The sequence below is a fragment of the Peromyscus eremicus genome, chromosome 1 (assembly GCF_949786415.1).
Source record: "Peromyscus eremicus chromosome 1, PerEre_H2_v1, whole genome shotgun sequence".
In the NCBI taxonomy this organism is placed as follows: Eukaryota; Metazoa; Chordata; class Mammalia; order Rodentia; family Cricetidae; genus Peromyscus; species Peromyscus eremicus.
The window spans coordinates 132,755,731-132,769,675 of NC_081416.1; the positions used below are offsets into that span (position 1 = coordinate 132,755,731).

A 13,945-nucleotide genomic window follows, 5' to 3' on the forward strand; every position below is an offset into this window, starting at 1 on the left:
TGTTAGAATAGAGCTACAGTAGACATTTGGAGTGGAAGCTATTGGAGCTTCATGATAAATTGTACTTTTAGTATCAAATACATTCTATGTACTTAAAAACCACCCACATCAAAAAATTCATGACAGAGTTAGAACTAGAAAAACAATTAGCTTTATATCCTTCTTTTATGAAAGAAGGCTCATGCCCATTACCCATATTTAGTCCTTCCTCATCACCTTACATTTAGCCTTTCTTGTCCTCTTTTTTCATGCTATATACTGTACCCACATATGCATTTGTTTACATATATTGTTGGGTAGATTCTGCATATTAGAGAGAACACAGTTTTTTTTTTCCCTTAGATTTTGTGATCTCACTTAATTATTTACTGAAAATACCCTATTTAGTCTACTAGAAAACTTTTGGACCTAAACACAGTAAAGTTGCAGGATATAAAATCAATATTAAACAAATCAGCAACCTTCCTTTATAGTAACAGTCCTCTCTCTGAGAAAGAAGTTAGGAAAACGAGTCCATTCAAGTACCCACAACCCCCACTGAAGTATTTAGGAAAATAACCAAGGAAATGAAAGATGTCTACAAGGAAAGTTTGATAATATTGAAAAAGGAAATCACAGAAGATTCTGGTTGGTGGAGAAATGTTCTGTATTCTTGCATGGGCAGAATTAATATTATGAAAATGTTTATAGTACCTAAACTAATTTACTGTCAAAATTCCCATGTCACAGGCTTAGAAAAACAATACATATGCAACCACAGATACCATAGATAACCAAAGCAATCCCCAAAGTAACAACAATGCTGAGGGTATTACAGATGATAGTGTAGAGCTTCAGTGATAGAGAGCCTGATATTGGCATAAAAACAGACCGGGGGCCGGGCGGTGGTGGCGCACGCCTTTAATCCCAGCACTCGGGAGGCAGAGCCAGGCGGATCTCTGTGAGTTCGAGGCCAGCCTGGACTACCAAGTGAGTTCCAGGAAAGGCGCAAAGCTACACAGAGAAACCCTGTCTCGAAAAACCAAAAAAAAAAAAAAAAAAAAAAAACCAGACCGGAAGGTCAGTGGATAAACAGAAGTAAAACAGCAAAAGCGTGTTTGACAGAGGAAGCGAACACATACATTGATTAAAAAGACAACTTATTCAACAGATGGTGTTGGTAAAACTGGAATTCTACCCACAGAAGAATGAAATTAGATTTGTGTCTTTCTTTCTGTACAAAAATCAATTCAAAATGGATCAAAAATTAAAACCCCAAACACTAAAAGTTTCAGAAGAAAACCCTGGTAGTACCCTTCAAGATGCTGGAGTAAGCAAGACCGTTTAAACAGAACACCAACAACACAGGACTAACCCCAAGTGTCAACAGATGGGATTGCATGACAGCTGAAGGCCCCTGTGCAGAAAAGGAAAGCAGCAGCAGAGCAGGCAGACAGCCACAGAATGGAAGAACATCTGTACCAGCTACGCTGCAGATGTGCAGGATTTACTAGTAACTGCAGAAATTAACTACAAAGGAAATGAAACTGCATCAACAAGTGGGCAAAGGAACTGATCAGATAGTTTTCAAAAAAAGGAAACACAAATGGCCAATGACTATTTTAAAGGTGTTCAATATCCCTAGCCATCAGGAAAACACAAATTCAAACCCTTTAAGACACCCACCACTCATGCTAATCAGAATGGCTATCATCAATAAATCTGAAAACAAGTGTTACAGAGGATGTGGAAAGAAAGGAAACTTTATTCACTCTTGCTAGGGGTGCAAATTCATACAGCCATTGTGGAAATCAATGTGAAGATTTCTCCAGAAAAATAGTATTCAAGGCCTACCTTAAGCCAAAGGAACCAGAACATTTGGTCAGAAGGGATAACCTATCTGATTGTTTTTTCTTTGCAATAAACCTGGAAAGCTACTGCTCTAGGTCAGTGTCAGCAAACTATGGTCCAAAGTCCAGGTAGTAGTTTATTGCTTGTTTTTGTGTGTGTGCCCATGTGGAGGTCAGGTGCCAACCTCGGTGCCGTTCCTCAGGAGACATTCACTTTGTCTTTTTGAGACAAGGTTTCCCATTGGCTGAAGGCTTGTTCATTACGCTAAATTGGCTTGCCAGTGAGTGCAGCTTGTTTCATTCCCCATAAGCCAGCTCACCTAGCTTTTTTATGTGGGGCTGTCAAACTCAGGGCTGCAGGCTTGTACACAGCAAGCACTTTACTAAGTGGACTGTTCCTCAGCCCTTCCAGTTGTCTGCTTTTGTAAGGACGGTTTACTGGAACAGAGCCACATTCACTTGCCTGCTGTGACTGCTTCTGCAACACTGCTACAGCGTAACGTATAGCTTTAACAAAGATTGGTGGCCTGCCAAGCAAACCCCACATATCAGTTACTATCAGGATTGTTAGAGAAAACTTGGCAGCCCGGCTCTAAACACCCCACATTTTATTCTGGAGCAGCTGAGAACCCCAGAGGATGTGGGTATCTGAAAACCCTGTTCTGCAGCCTTAGAGAAGTCAACTCAGTTCATCTTTGGCAGAAGTTTTGCAAATTGCTTTGGAAAAGCAGTCTTTTCAGAACCTGTAAGAGGGGCTCAGGGGTTAAGAGCTCTCCCTGGAGACCCAAGTTCAGTCTCGTTTATTGGCTCAGAACTGCCAGTAACTCCAGCTCCAATGGATCTGACACCCTCTTCTGGACTCCACAGGAACCCACACTCACACTTAGATGGATGTACGTACACAAATAAAAAAAAACAAGTCTTTCTAAAAAAAAAAAAAAAAAACTCATCAAAGTCCTTTCAAACAAACACCAGCTACTTTTAAGAAAACCATTCCTTCATGTTATACTGTACTCACATGTACATTTGATTACATATATTATTGGCTAGATTCTACATAAGAGAGGACATGAGATTTTTGGTTTCCTTTGAGATTGTGACCTCACTTAATATTGTACATCCTAAGTCTTGATTTTCCGCCAATTTCTATTAACTTCATTTTTCTTTATAGAGATGAAGAGAATCTTTTTATAGAAAAATACACCACATTTTCATTCATCTGTTGATGAACAACTAGGTTGATTCTAATTCTTTGCTGTAGTGAAAAAAGAAGCAGCAATAGACAAGAGGTTATAGTTATTTCTATAGTAATGTATGAAGTGAAGTTCCCTAGATATATGTTCAGGAATGAAGTAGCTGGTCTCTGCACTCAGTGGTCCTCAGTGACAGCTAAATACATACCTCAGGCAGTAGTCTGCCCCATCGTGGTACATTATACTCTTCAGGATTTGAAATCCTGCTCAGTTATGTATCTCCTTAGTTACAAACAAAAAAATATAGTAGGCATATGATCAATAATGGCCCACACAGTCTCTCCTAAGAGATCAGCAGCACTGTCCAATAACCTTATAGTAAATCCACATATGGAAATTAAAAGATTTTAGTTTTCATATTTTAAAAAAATGGTTGAAAGTTTTCATAACATCCTAACTCAGTGGTCTCAAAATACCATTTTAACATGTAATCAGTATTTTAAAACTATGTATTTTTCCTTGTGCTGTTATAAAATGGGTGCAAATTTTACTATTTGAGCATATTTTAGGCAAGACCAAACACATTTAAAGTCTCGTCACATAAAGACCATCATACTTTTAGCAAGTGTCATTCATAGTTTAAGGTGCTACCTTAACTAACGTTTAAGGGGTTGGAGTCTGTGATGTACTTCTTCCATCATAACACCCCACTTTATTTCCAACTGTTCTTCCTTAGAAGTTGCATATATTTTAATAATCCTTTAAGAAATAAAGTGAATGCTCAGAATGAGTTAGGCATTTCTATTTTCATATTAAAATATTATGGTAACGTTTTAGAGGGTGCAATTACATAAACAAGGAAATTAGGAGGGAATCTATAGTAAGGCTGCTAAGTCTTTTATCTAAAGAAACGACTGAATAAGAGGGAAACTTGGGATGAGAGTGCCAGTACAGTGCAGGAGATGTGGATCTTTAATAGATGGTGCCAGGAGAGCTGTTCAACCATGAATAAAGTGATGAACTTGGACTGTTTCCTGCCCTCCATGTGCAAAATTGGCTTAAAATGAATCATAGGCCCAAGTGTCACTAGAGTCATAGAACCTCAAAAAGAAAATACAAGAATAGATGTTGACCTTAGGTTAGGAAATACTTTATTGTCTATGATGTCAGAAGCCCAGAACAAAGAGAAAACAGGCAAATTGGGCCTAATCAAAATTGGAAATGTTGGTGTTTGAAAGACACCATCAAAAAAGTGAGATGATAACAGAGAATGAGAGAACAAATTATATATTAATAAGAACTTTGCTTGAAGTCTGTTTCCTGCGCTCTTAAAACTCAGTAATACAAAGACAGAACTCAGATGGGAAATGAGCAAAAGATCTGACTATACATTTTTTCAGAGATATGTAAATGTACAGTAAGCACATGAAGATGTGCTCAGCATCATTAGTCATCAAGGAGATACATCACCAAAGCCCAGTGAGCTCTCCCTTCATACCTGTTAGCGTGGCTATAGGAATAGACAGTAGAGAGGTTGACAAGGATGGAGATAAATTGGCACTTTTATACATTGCTGATATTAATGTAAAATAATGCTGCCATCATAGAAAACAATTTAGGAATGCCTCAGAAGTTAGCCATATAGCTACCATGTGACCCGACAATTGCACTTTTAGAATTAGACCTAAAAGAAATGACAACAGATATCTACTCAATAAGTAATGTGAATATTCATAGCAGTCTTATTTATAATAGCCAGAAGTAAAAACACAAATACCCATTTGCTAATGCATGATCAATAAGATGTGCTATATCTATATACTTTTAGTATTTGAATATTTAGTATTTAGTTTGAGTATTTAACAATGAAGAAACTGGCCGGGCGGTGGTGGCACACGCCTTTAATCCCAGCACTCGGGAGGCAGAGCCAGGCGGATCTCTGTGAGTTCGAGGCCAGCCTGGGCTACCAAGTGAGTTCCAGGAAAGGCGCAAAGCTACACAGAGAAACCCTGTCTCAAAAAAAAAAAAAAAAAAAATGAAGAAACTAATGATACAGAGAAATTAGTTTGTTCTGTCAAGATATAATATATTTGCACATGACTTAGTGATTGTCACAGTCCTCACTTCACAGGACATAACAGTTTGCAGGCCCTTTACGGTGTACATATACTTTCAGTATGGAACTTGGTAAGGACAACTGTTATAAAGACAGTCTTGTCCCCACGTAAATATAACCATAAAGGCATTTATGCCATGGAGGCAAAATTTGTGTATTGGGAAACCCATTGCAATTGTGTACTTTATTAATAGCTATGATGTTATTTTTATTATTTAAATAATTTTCTATTTGTGTGTATGTGCATGTATGTAGCAGATGTCAATACTAGGTGTCTTCCTTAACTTCTGTCCATTTGGGTATTCTGCCCTAATTCTAAACAAACCCAAACTCACTGGACAGTTTTTTAATGAAATTCAAGTAATAACTCAGTAATTTCTTGTTTTTGTTCTTTGAAGACAAGGTCTCTATTTCTCAGGCTGGCTTTGAACTTACCAAGATGACCTTGAACTTCTGCTCCACCTGCCTCCACCTCCCAATTGGTAGGCTCACATGTATGTACAACTATACCTGGCTCAAACAGCAAGTTTTAAAATCAAACATTCTAACACAGTACAATCCAAAGACACGTGAATTTGATAGGTAAATGCTGACAAATGATGGTAAAGTATTTGTTTTCGGTGGTTGAAATATGTGTCTGTAAGAGCAGAAAGTTTTATGTACAGTAAAACCCTTGTTCAGGTATTTTCCTCGCCTGGCACAGTGGTATCCGCAGTGCAGAGTGTACATGCTGTATGAACAGAAGCAAGGCTGAGGTGTGGTCCTGACACTTAGAAATATTCGCATTTGGTTTTCTGTATTGAGCCATTGAGTCACTGTCATAGAAATTTTAGTTCTTTCAGAAGTTTATATCTTACTATAATTTATTTAGTTAAAATACAAAGAAAAAATGACTGATAAAAACTGGTGTGCATTTCCTATTACATATAGTGTTATGTGAGGCATTAGCATGTTATTCATGTAGAGATTTCCTTCTGGGATTTTTAGAATAATTGAGGGAAGTTGAAATACCTAATGCTTAATTTTAAGGCGACTGTGTGAAATGACAGATGGTGTATGTATGAATTAAGTCTGTCATTTCTGAACCAGGTGTCAGTGTTCCTGATGATCACACTGAGCACTGCTTGTCCCTTCAGGACCCTACCTGATAATCAAAAATAATCCAGGATCTTACTTTTCAGAATTTTTAAAATCAATTTAGCACTTATGGAATATGTATGCAGTTGACATTTTTAATATGTTCTATCTGGTGTATAATTTATTAGAACATGCATTCTTGTAGAATGGACTGATGATTGTAATGTATAACCATGCAAGTAAGTACAAATCATAGATGCAATAGGATTGTAATTTATAGTTTCTACATTATATATGCTGTAATGAGCAATTTTGTTGTCGTTAATAGAACTGTTTTACTGTAATTACTGTTTTAGGCTCCTGGGTTTGGATTTGGAATTGCAATATCTGGTGGAAGAGATAATCCTCATTTTCAGAGTGGGGAAACCTCCATAGTGATTTCAGATGTGCTAAAGGGAGGTCCAGCTGAAGGACAGCTACAGTAAGTGTGTGGGTCTTTGTTCTTTAATTCATTAATTCAGATCTTCCCTCCATCTCTTCTTTTCTCCCTTCCTCCTCCCTCTCTACATTGTTTCTGTCCCCAGTCATGGATCTGTTTTGTTAGTGACTCAGGATTATTTACACCCAACTTGTGCTGTACTTACTTAATATTTTCCTATAAGTGAATGCACACTTATACTTAAGAAATCTTTATCGGTGGTGTAAGTGGACACCTAAGTATTATTTACTTTAAATAGACGGTAACAGTAAAGAGAGTGAAGAGAACTGGTAACCAGTTTAGGCAGGCACTAGTGTTTGAGGGCCTCTCACATGAAGTCTTCCCTTTCTGTACGCTAAGGAGATTAGTGCAATACAGGTAATAACAAGGACAGGAAGGAAAAATTGAGACTATAATCAGAAGGATTCAAAGACATTTATAAAGAGAAAGACTTAATATTTAATGATGGTATCTCTTTTAGCTGGATGACTTAGTTTCATCTAATGCTCTAATTCAGCTACCAGTGGTCTTTTTATTTGTTGTAGTGCCAGCTTTCTTCAGGCCTTTGGGGAAACACTGTGCTGATACATACAAGAAAAAGAAACTGACATCCTGTGGTTAGTTACTTGCTAAATGTTCTTGTGAAGGACCTGACAGTACGATTTGATGCTGTTGTGTCATTGCTCTAAAGACAATCAGATTAATTAACCTGTCATTCAAAGAAGACTTTAGTAAGGTCGTAGGTGGTTTTATCAACGTGTCTTTCTGGTGTTTTCTCCCTTCCCCTTTAGGGAAAATGACCGAGTTGCGATGGTTAATGGAGTTTCAATGGACAATGTTGAACATGCTTTTGCTGTTCAGCAGCTAAGGAAAAGTGGGAAAAATGCAAAAATCGTGAGTATCTTTTATGTTCAATTTGGTAGAGCTATCAACTATTCTTGATACTTGTTTGGTATTTGAGTCCCCTTCCCCACTCCCTCCCCCTTCTTTTTCAAACAAGGTCTCTTTGTGTAGTTCTGGCTGTCCTGGAACTCTGGAGACCAGGCTGGTCTCCAATTCAGAGACCCTTCTGCCTCCGCCTCCAGAGTGCTGGGATTAAAGGTGTGCACACCCAGCTCCTCCCTATCATTTAAGAAATGAAAAGGTAGTTCCCAAATGCTCCTTACTGTTCTGTATTATGTATTTAATCTAAGTTCAGATAGAAGTTTTCTTTTCACTTATAAAAGGAAAGGAAGTGCAGTCTCCTGTGGCTTAATGCTGCTTTCTCCTGTATGTACTTATGTTAGCCGGGATCTTGGCAAATATTGTGAAAGCGTGTGTGGCCCTCCTTCCTGATATGAGCTTTGTTTGCTGGGAAAGCTTTACCTTCCTCCTCTGAACCCACATCATCTACCACCTCGTTAATTGTGACTTGTTGAGAGAGAAAAAGCTAAGATTGCCTATGAAGAATTGTTCAGGGTACATTTCAAGTTACTGTCTTAAAGCCATAGTCTGAGATTGCAGGATGCAATAGTAGGCCTAGTTTATGCAGTGCAGGATATGATTTCTAATACAGCTCGCTGGATATTGAAGTAGAGGTGAAACCAGTGGGTGTTTGCCAGGGCTGGGGGACAGCTGTCCTTTCTTAACAGCACATTCTTGTCTTTCCCACATGCTGGCTTCTCTTGCTGCTTGTTCTTTAACTTCAAACAAACCCACTCTGGTTAGTCTGGGGAGTAAGAAGCAACAATGTTTAGTGTTGACTCAGCCTTAGAAGAAATTTACCCACGGAGGAAATATAATGTAATTTGGAAGGGAATAGCAAGACAAGATTATTAGACAATTATCAGGCATATTTGAGGTAAATTGGGAGAGATGAAAGCTGCAAGTCACATAGGATGGCAACTGATGAGGAAGCCTCCTTCCTCTTGCAAGTGCATATCGATGAGAGCAAGCCCAAACGGTAAGGTTTATTCACAGACAATTCTGAGAGCCAAAGAGAGAAGCATCAATAATGAGACACATTGAAGGGCTTTCAGAAGAGGGGCGTGAAGGGACACTGACTCCCTAAAGCCGGCCAAGGAACTGAGGCCTCGGTGAGTGATTTAAAAGAAACCTGTGTTCGGCAGTTTCATTGAGAGGGAACAAGATGCTGATGAAAGGCTGGCTGAGCAGTAGCAAGAATTCTGCTACTAGAAGGAGTTCAGACATGGCCTCATCAATACAAAGTATTTTTATTATGTCACAACACATCTGGTGTTTACCATCGCAGATAAGGGGAAGAAACCAGTAGAAAATCACTTAAATGTAACTGCAAGTGAAGCTGTGGGAGGACTGGTGATGGAGAAAACAGAAGAGGATGCTTGAGTAGCTAAAGGTGTCACAAGACGACACGTGCTCCTCAAGAAGCTCTTGCAGGTCCCCGAGGACACCAGCGTATCACTGTGAGGGAGCCCAGTAGGATTACAGAACTGCACATTCAGAAGCTGCACATAGATCTCGAACTTTGAAACAAAGAACTGAATGGACAGGGAACACAGAAAGAATGCAAGAGCGAACTTGCACTCATGCCAGAAGTTATAAATTGGACAGCACAGAGACAGGAGGCAGTTTGTGTTGGGAAAGTATGCTGAGCTCACGAGCTCCTGCAGAGTAAGTTGTATATTAGTTTGTGATGAATAAATGTATCCTTTAGCAGTCTGTCAGGGCAACTGTAGACCTTGATAATGAGGCACTATCAAATTTTGATTAAGGAATGAGGTAGGCTTGTGAGTTTGTTGTTGTTTTGGTTACAAAGTGACCATAAAGTATGTGATATGCTTAGAATATAGTTCCAGTCTTTCATTCCACAATCAGTAGTTATTAATTCCCTGTAAACTTGTGATTCTTACCACTTGGAAGATTGTTACAAATTCTGGAAGGATTTAGTAAATTTATTATTCCTAATCTGTTGCTTAGCCATATCTGTTTATTAAGAGAATGGAAAGCAGCCATTGTGGTAATGGATTGGTGTGACTATTATATTATCTCCTTTGTATTTAAATTAGTTAATGTAGGTCAAGAGAAATATGTTTCTTTCATGAATGGAGAGTACATGAGTATCACTCCATTTATAATCTCTTTTTATTTGTAGACCATTCGAAGGAAGAAGAAAGTTCAGATCCCTGTAAGTCGTCCAGATCCTGAGCCAGTATCTGATAATGAGGATGATAGTTATGATGAGGAAGTACATGATCCAAGAAGTAGCCGTGGTGCTTTAGCTAACAGAAGGACTGACAAGAATTGGGCAAGGGATAGAAGTGCAAGTAGAGAGAGGAGCCTGTCCCCTCGTTCCGACAGGCGATCGGTGGCCTCGAGTCAGCCTGCCAAACCCACTAAGGTGACGTTGGTGAAGTCTCGGAAAAATGAAGGTATTCTCCACTAACTCTTAATTGTTTTCAAGTGAGAGTTTTAAAGCTAGTTTTAATGTGAAATACAATGACGATATTTTTGTATCTTTGTTTTATTCCATTTTTCTTTATAGTCATGGTCTCTTGTTAGGAGTCAAATCCTGTTAAGACAGACATAGGGGCATTTTGGCACATTTTCTCAAATTTTGTTTGAGCAAACTGTAGTTGAAATAAAGTGTATACTGGTCGAATTTTGGTTTTATTGTGACAGGAACAGCCAAAATCAAATTATGCTAGCAAGAAATGTCACATTATCACTGAATTGAAATGCTGTGTTTAGATCAATAGTAGTATGACCGTGGAAAGAACTCTAAGGACCTACTTAGAGGGGAGAGATGGGCCATTTTATAAATGGAAGTCCACCTACTTTCTATTCACTTACTAGCTTTTGAAATGGCTCTTTGTTCCCTCCTGCTTTTAGTTATGTGTAGCTGATGATTTTGATTTCAGAGTTGTTGAAGAGGAGGCTTAGGAAGGTTGGCTTTGATCTGACACCTCACACTTGTTGGCCCTGACGCCCCACCTCCAACCCTGTAGTGGGCCCGTCAGCACAGGAGTCTGCACTTGGGGCTGCTCTTGTGCTCCAGCTCTCTGATCTAGTGCCTGCTTCCCAGCCCCAAGGCTATTCACAGAGTCTTCCAGACCTTTCAGTACTGCTTCCCAGCCAGTCTGCTTTGTAGAATAATGTCTTCTTTGGACTCCTGTGAGACTCATCTTCCTGAGGTTCTCACTTCTCCTTTCCATTTTCATCATCCTATCCTTTAATGCTCTAGTTTTCTGTCCAAGAATCTTTCTTCCACTTCCTGTGATTTCTTTTGTAGTACTCTCATCATTCCCATTAGCTCAGTGCACTGCTAATGTTACCATTACTTCTCTAGTCCAAATCAGAGTGCACTCTTGTGTGCCCAGCTGTCCATAGGGATTCCTCAGAATCAGCCCCATCTCAAGGGAGTCACATTTTATTCCAAATTTTTTTGTGTTTCTGATGAAGTATTTCTTGGACTGTATTCCTGTCCATCCAGTTTCTCAGTCAGCTAGGCACAGATATCTGATGCTTACCCTTGACATCTCCTATGTGTGTAATGAGCATTCCTAACATCCTGCATGCCCACTTCCTGCCCCACTTCTGCCTTTCTCTACCGCGGATTTCTTTTCCAGGTTGCTGCTAACTCTTCAGTGGCCTTTGTCAGTTGTGACTGGTCTCTGGACCCCTTCCGGTGACCTCTGTAGCCTCTTTTATGAAGGTGCCATCTTGCTTGTTCTCTTGGTGTTCTGTCAGTGTCAGTTGTCCTAGACTTAGGATTCCATCACACCTGCTGCCGTGTTCTCCCTGCCTACTTGGGTGTATTCGTTTGAACACTCCTAGCCTCCTGCACTCAGCACACCCTTGAGGTTGAGTTTTCGGGTTTCTTAGGTGAAGAAGTTTTAGCTTTGGTATTTCTTTCTGAGAGAGGCCTTCTCTGACCTTGGTAGCTGTGCATATTTAGTCCCATTGTTTGAATACATTGTTATACTATTCAGTTACTGTGGTAACATCTTTTGCTCCACTGCGGTAAGTTGCCAAGGTGCAGGGACTTTCTGACCTGTCGCTTTAGTCTGTAGTGCTGCACATAGTTACTGTGTACTCAGAGAAGTACCTACAGTAAAGGCATACATTGATACTCAAGGAATATTTTGGCTCCATCTGTATAATAATCACTTGTAGTCTTTTTTGTTTGTTTTGTTTTGAGACAGGGTCTCACTGTGTGGTTCTGGCTGTCCTGGAACTCACTGTGGAGACCAGGCTGGCCTTGAACTCACAGAGTTCTGCCTGCCTCTGCCTCTCAGGTGCTGGGATTAAAGGTGTGCACCATGTCCAACCATTTGTAACCTTTTAATTGTGAATAAGAATATTTCCTTAGTCCTGTATTTTTCTCTGATGAAATGACTGTTTTCAAAGTGCTTAACATTCCCTGCCTGGATCGCCTAATGTCACTAACTTTTTTTTTTTTACCCTGGTACTAGCCCTACTTCTGTGTATACTCTTTGAATATTTACCTAAAGTTAAACTGTAACTGTGATGAACATTTAGACTCTTGCATGACAGGCTTCATAATTTATTGCAGATTAGAAACTTTGTGTTTTTCATCTTGGCTATTTAGTTTGGGTTTTTGTTTAATTTTGTTTCTTTTCTTTCCTTCTTTCTTTCTTTTTTTTTTTTTTTTGTTTTTCGAGACAGGGTTTCTCTGTGTAGCTTTGCGCCTCTCCTGGAACTCACTTGGTAGCCCAGGCTGGCCTCGAACTCACAGAGATCCACCTGGTTCTGCCTCCTGAGTGCTGGGATTAAAGGCGTGCGCCACCACCGCCCGGCTCTTTTGGTTTTTTTGAGACATGGTTTCTCTGTGTAGTTTTGGTGCCTGTCCTGGATCTCGCTCTGTAGACGAGGCTAGCCCTGAACTTACAGAGATCCTCCTGGATGTCTGAGTCCGAGTGCTGGGATTAAAGGCATGTGCCACCGCCGTCCAGCTTATTTTGTTTCTTTTAAAATGCAAAGACACTTGGCGTTCCAAGACCACTTCTTTTCTCATTAATAGTTAGAGCTTTGGTTTTGTTTGTCTTCCTGAGATAGAGTCTTAATTGTGCGGTCCACACAGTCTTGTCCTGTCTCAGCCACTGAGTGTGGGCATCACGTGTGTGCTCTACCACACCTGGTTTGGGTTCTTGTTTTATAATAAATTTTTTGTAATTTCCTTAACTCTAACCACGTATCCACCGACAGATGAAATCACCATTTCCGGGGGCCTTTGTGGGTTGAGTGAGAGAGCATTGTGTATTAACTGCTAGTCACATCTACTTGACTAATTGTGAACCATTGAACTACTTAATAGGATGCACTAAAGCTCTTGCGTTTCTCTTGGTTTGTACACACTTAAGAGCTAAGGGAAACGTAACTAGTATTTGATTCATAACATTCGTCAAAAGTATTGTACTTTCAAAGTTTTTCAAGCCTCAATAAAGAATTCTGTTCTTTAAACATTATAAAACACTATAGTATATGTCATCACATAGTCAGAAAATAATGGCTACAATCTTTTAGGGCTTTCTCCTTTTCAGTAAGATGGGGACACAGTGTTCTGTTTGAACCAGGTTTTACTTTGCATTTTCATGACATTGCAGACTTTTGGTGATTTAAAGATGATGGTCTTAGGGGCAGGGTGGTTCATAAGGCTAGTAATTTTAATCTCACAATTTAAACTGCATTTAATTGTTTTAGGATTTTGAACTAAAGATATTTAAATGTATTCTTCCAGAATATGGTCTTCGATTGGCCAGCCATATATTCGTAAAGGAAATTTCACAAGATAGTTTGGCAGCAAGAGATGGTAATATCCAAGAAGGGGATGTTGTCTTGAAGGTATAGTCACATTGTATATTATAATGAACTGAAATGGGAAACAAATTTTTAGAGTTATTGTGTAACCTCTGCTTGTGTTTGAAGCAGTTTTGCCAGAGAGAATAATCAGCATTTGCCATGCCCTTTATGAGGTTTGGAGTTAACCTGAGAGAATTAATTACTGCAGATAGATATCATTCACCAGGATCATTTTGATAATTGTTCTAGAAACTGTGGAAATGCTTTCTAGTTTGCTTGTAGGAGTGCTCTTGAGGATTTAGAAAAGTGTAAAGGTGGCATTAGGTCTTCCAGCAAGCCAGGAGTGTGTTTCTCCCTGTAGCAGATCAGACTTAGGTTTGTATTTGTTTACTTTCCAACCTCTGCTTTCTTTTCTGTTGCAGATAAATGGTACTGTGACAGAAAATATGTCATTGACAGATGCAAAAACATT

General features: G+C 39.3%; 1 protein-coding gene across 10 annotated transcripts in view; it reads left to right on the plus strand.

The window, feature by feature from the left end:
* Nucleotides 1-13,945, plus strand: part of Tjp1 (tight junction protein 1) — an 82,607-nt gene that overhangs the window by 24,094 nt on the left and 44,568 nt on the right. For all 10 annotated transcript variants that reach the window (XM_059273311.1, XM_059273301.1, XM_059273327.1 and 7 more), the window contains exons 3-7: nucleotides 6,572-6,696; nucleotides 7,485-7,587; nucleotides 9,806-10,082; nucleotides 13,412-13,515; nucleotides 13,896-13,945. The exon at nucleotides 13,896-13,945 is cut by the window's right edge and continues 119 nt beyond it. In XM_059273311.1, the coding sequence (XP_059129294.1) occupies nucleotides 6,572-6,696; nucleotides 7,485-7,587; nucleotides 9,806-10,082; nucleotides 13,412-13,515; nucleotides 13,896-13,945 (659 nt within the window). The remainder of the gene's footprint in view (nucleotides 1-6,571; nucleotides 6,697-7,484; nucleotides 7,588-9,805; nucleotides 10,083-13,411; nucleotides 13,516-13,895) is intronic.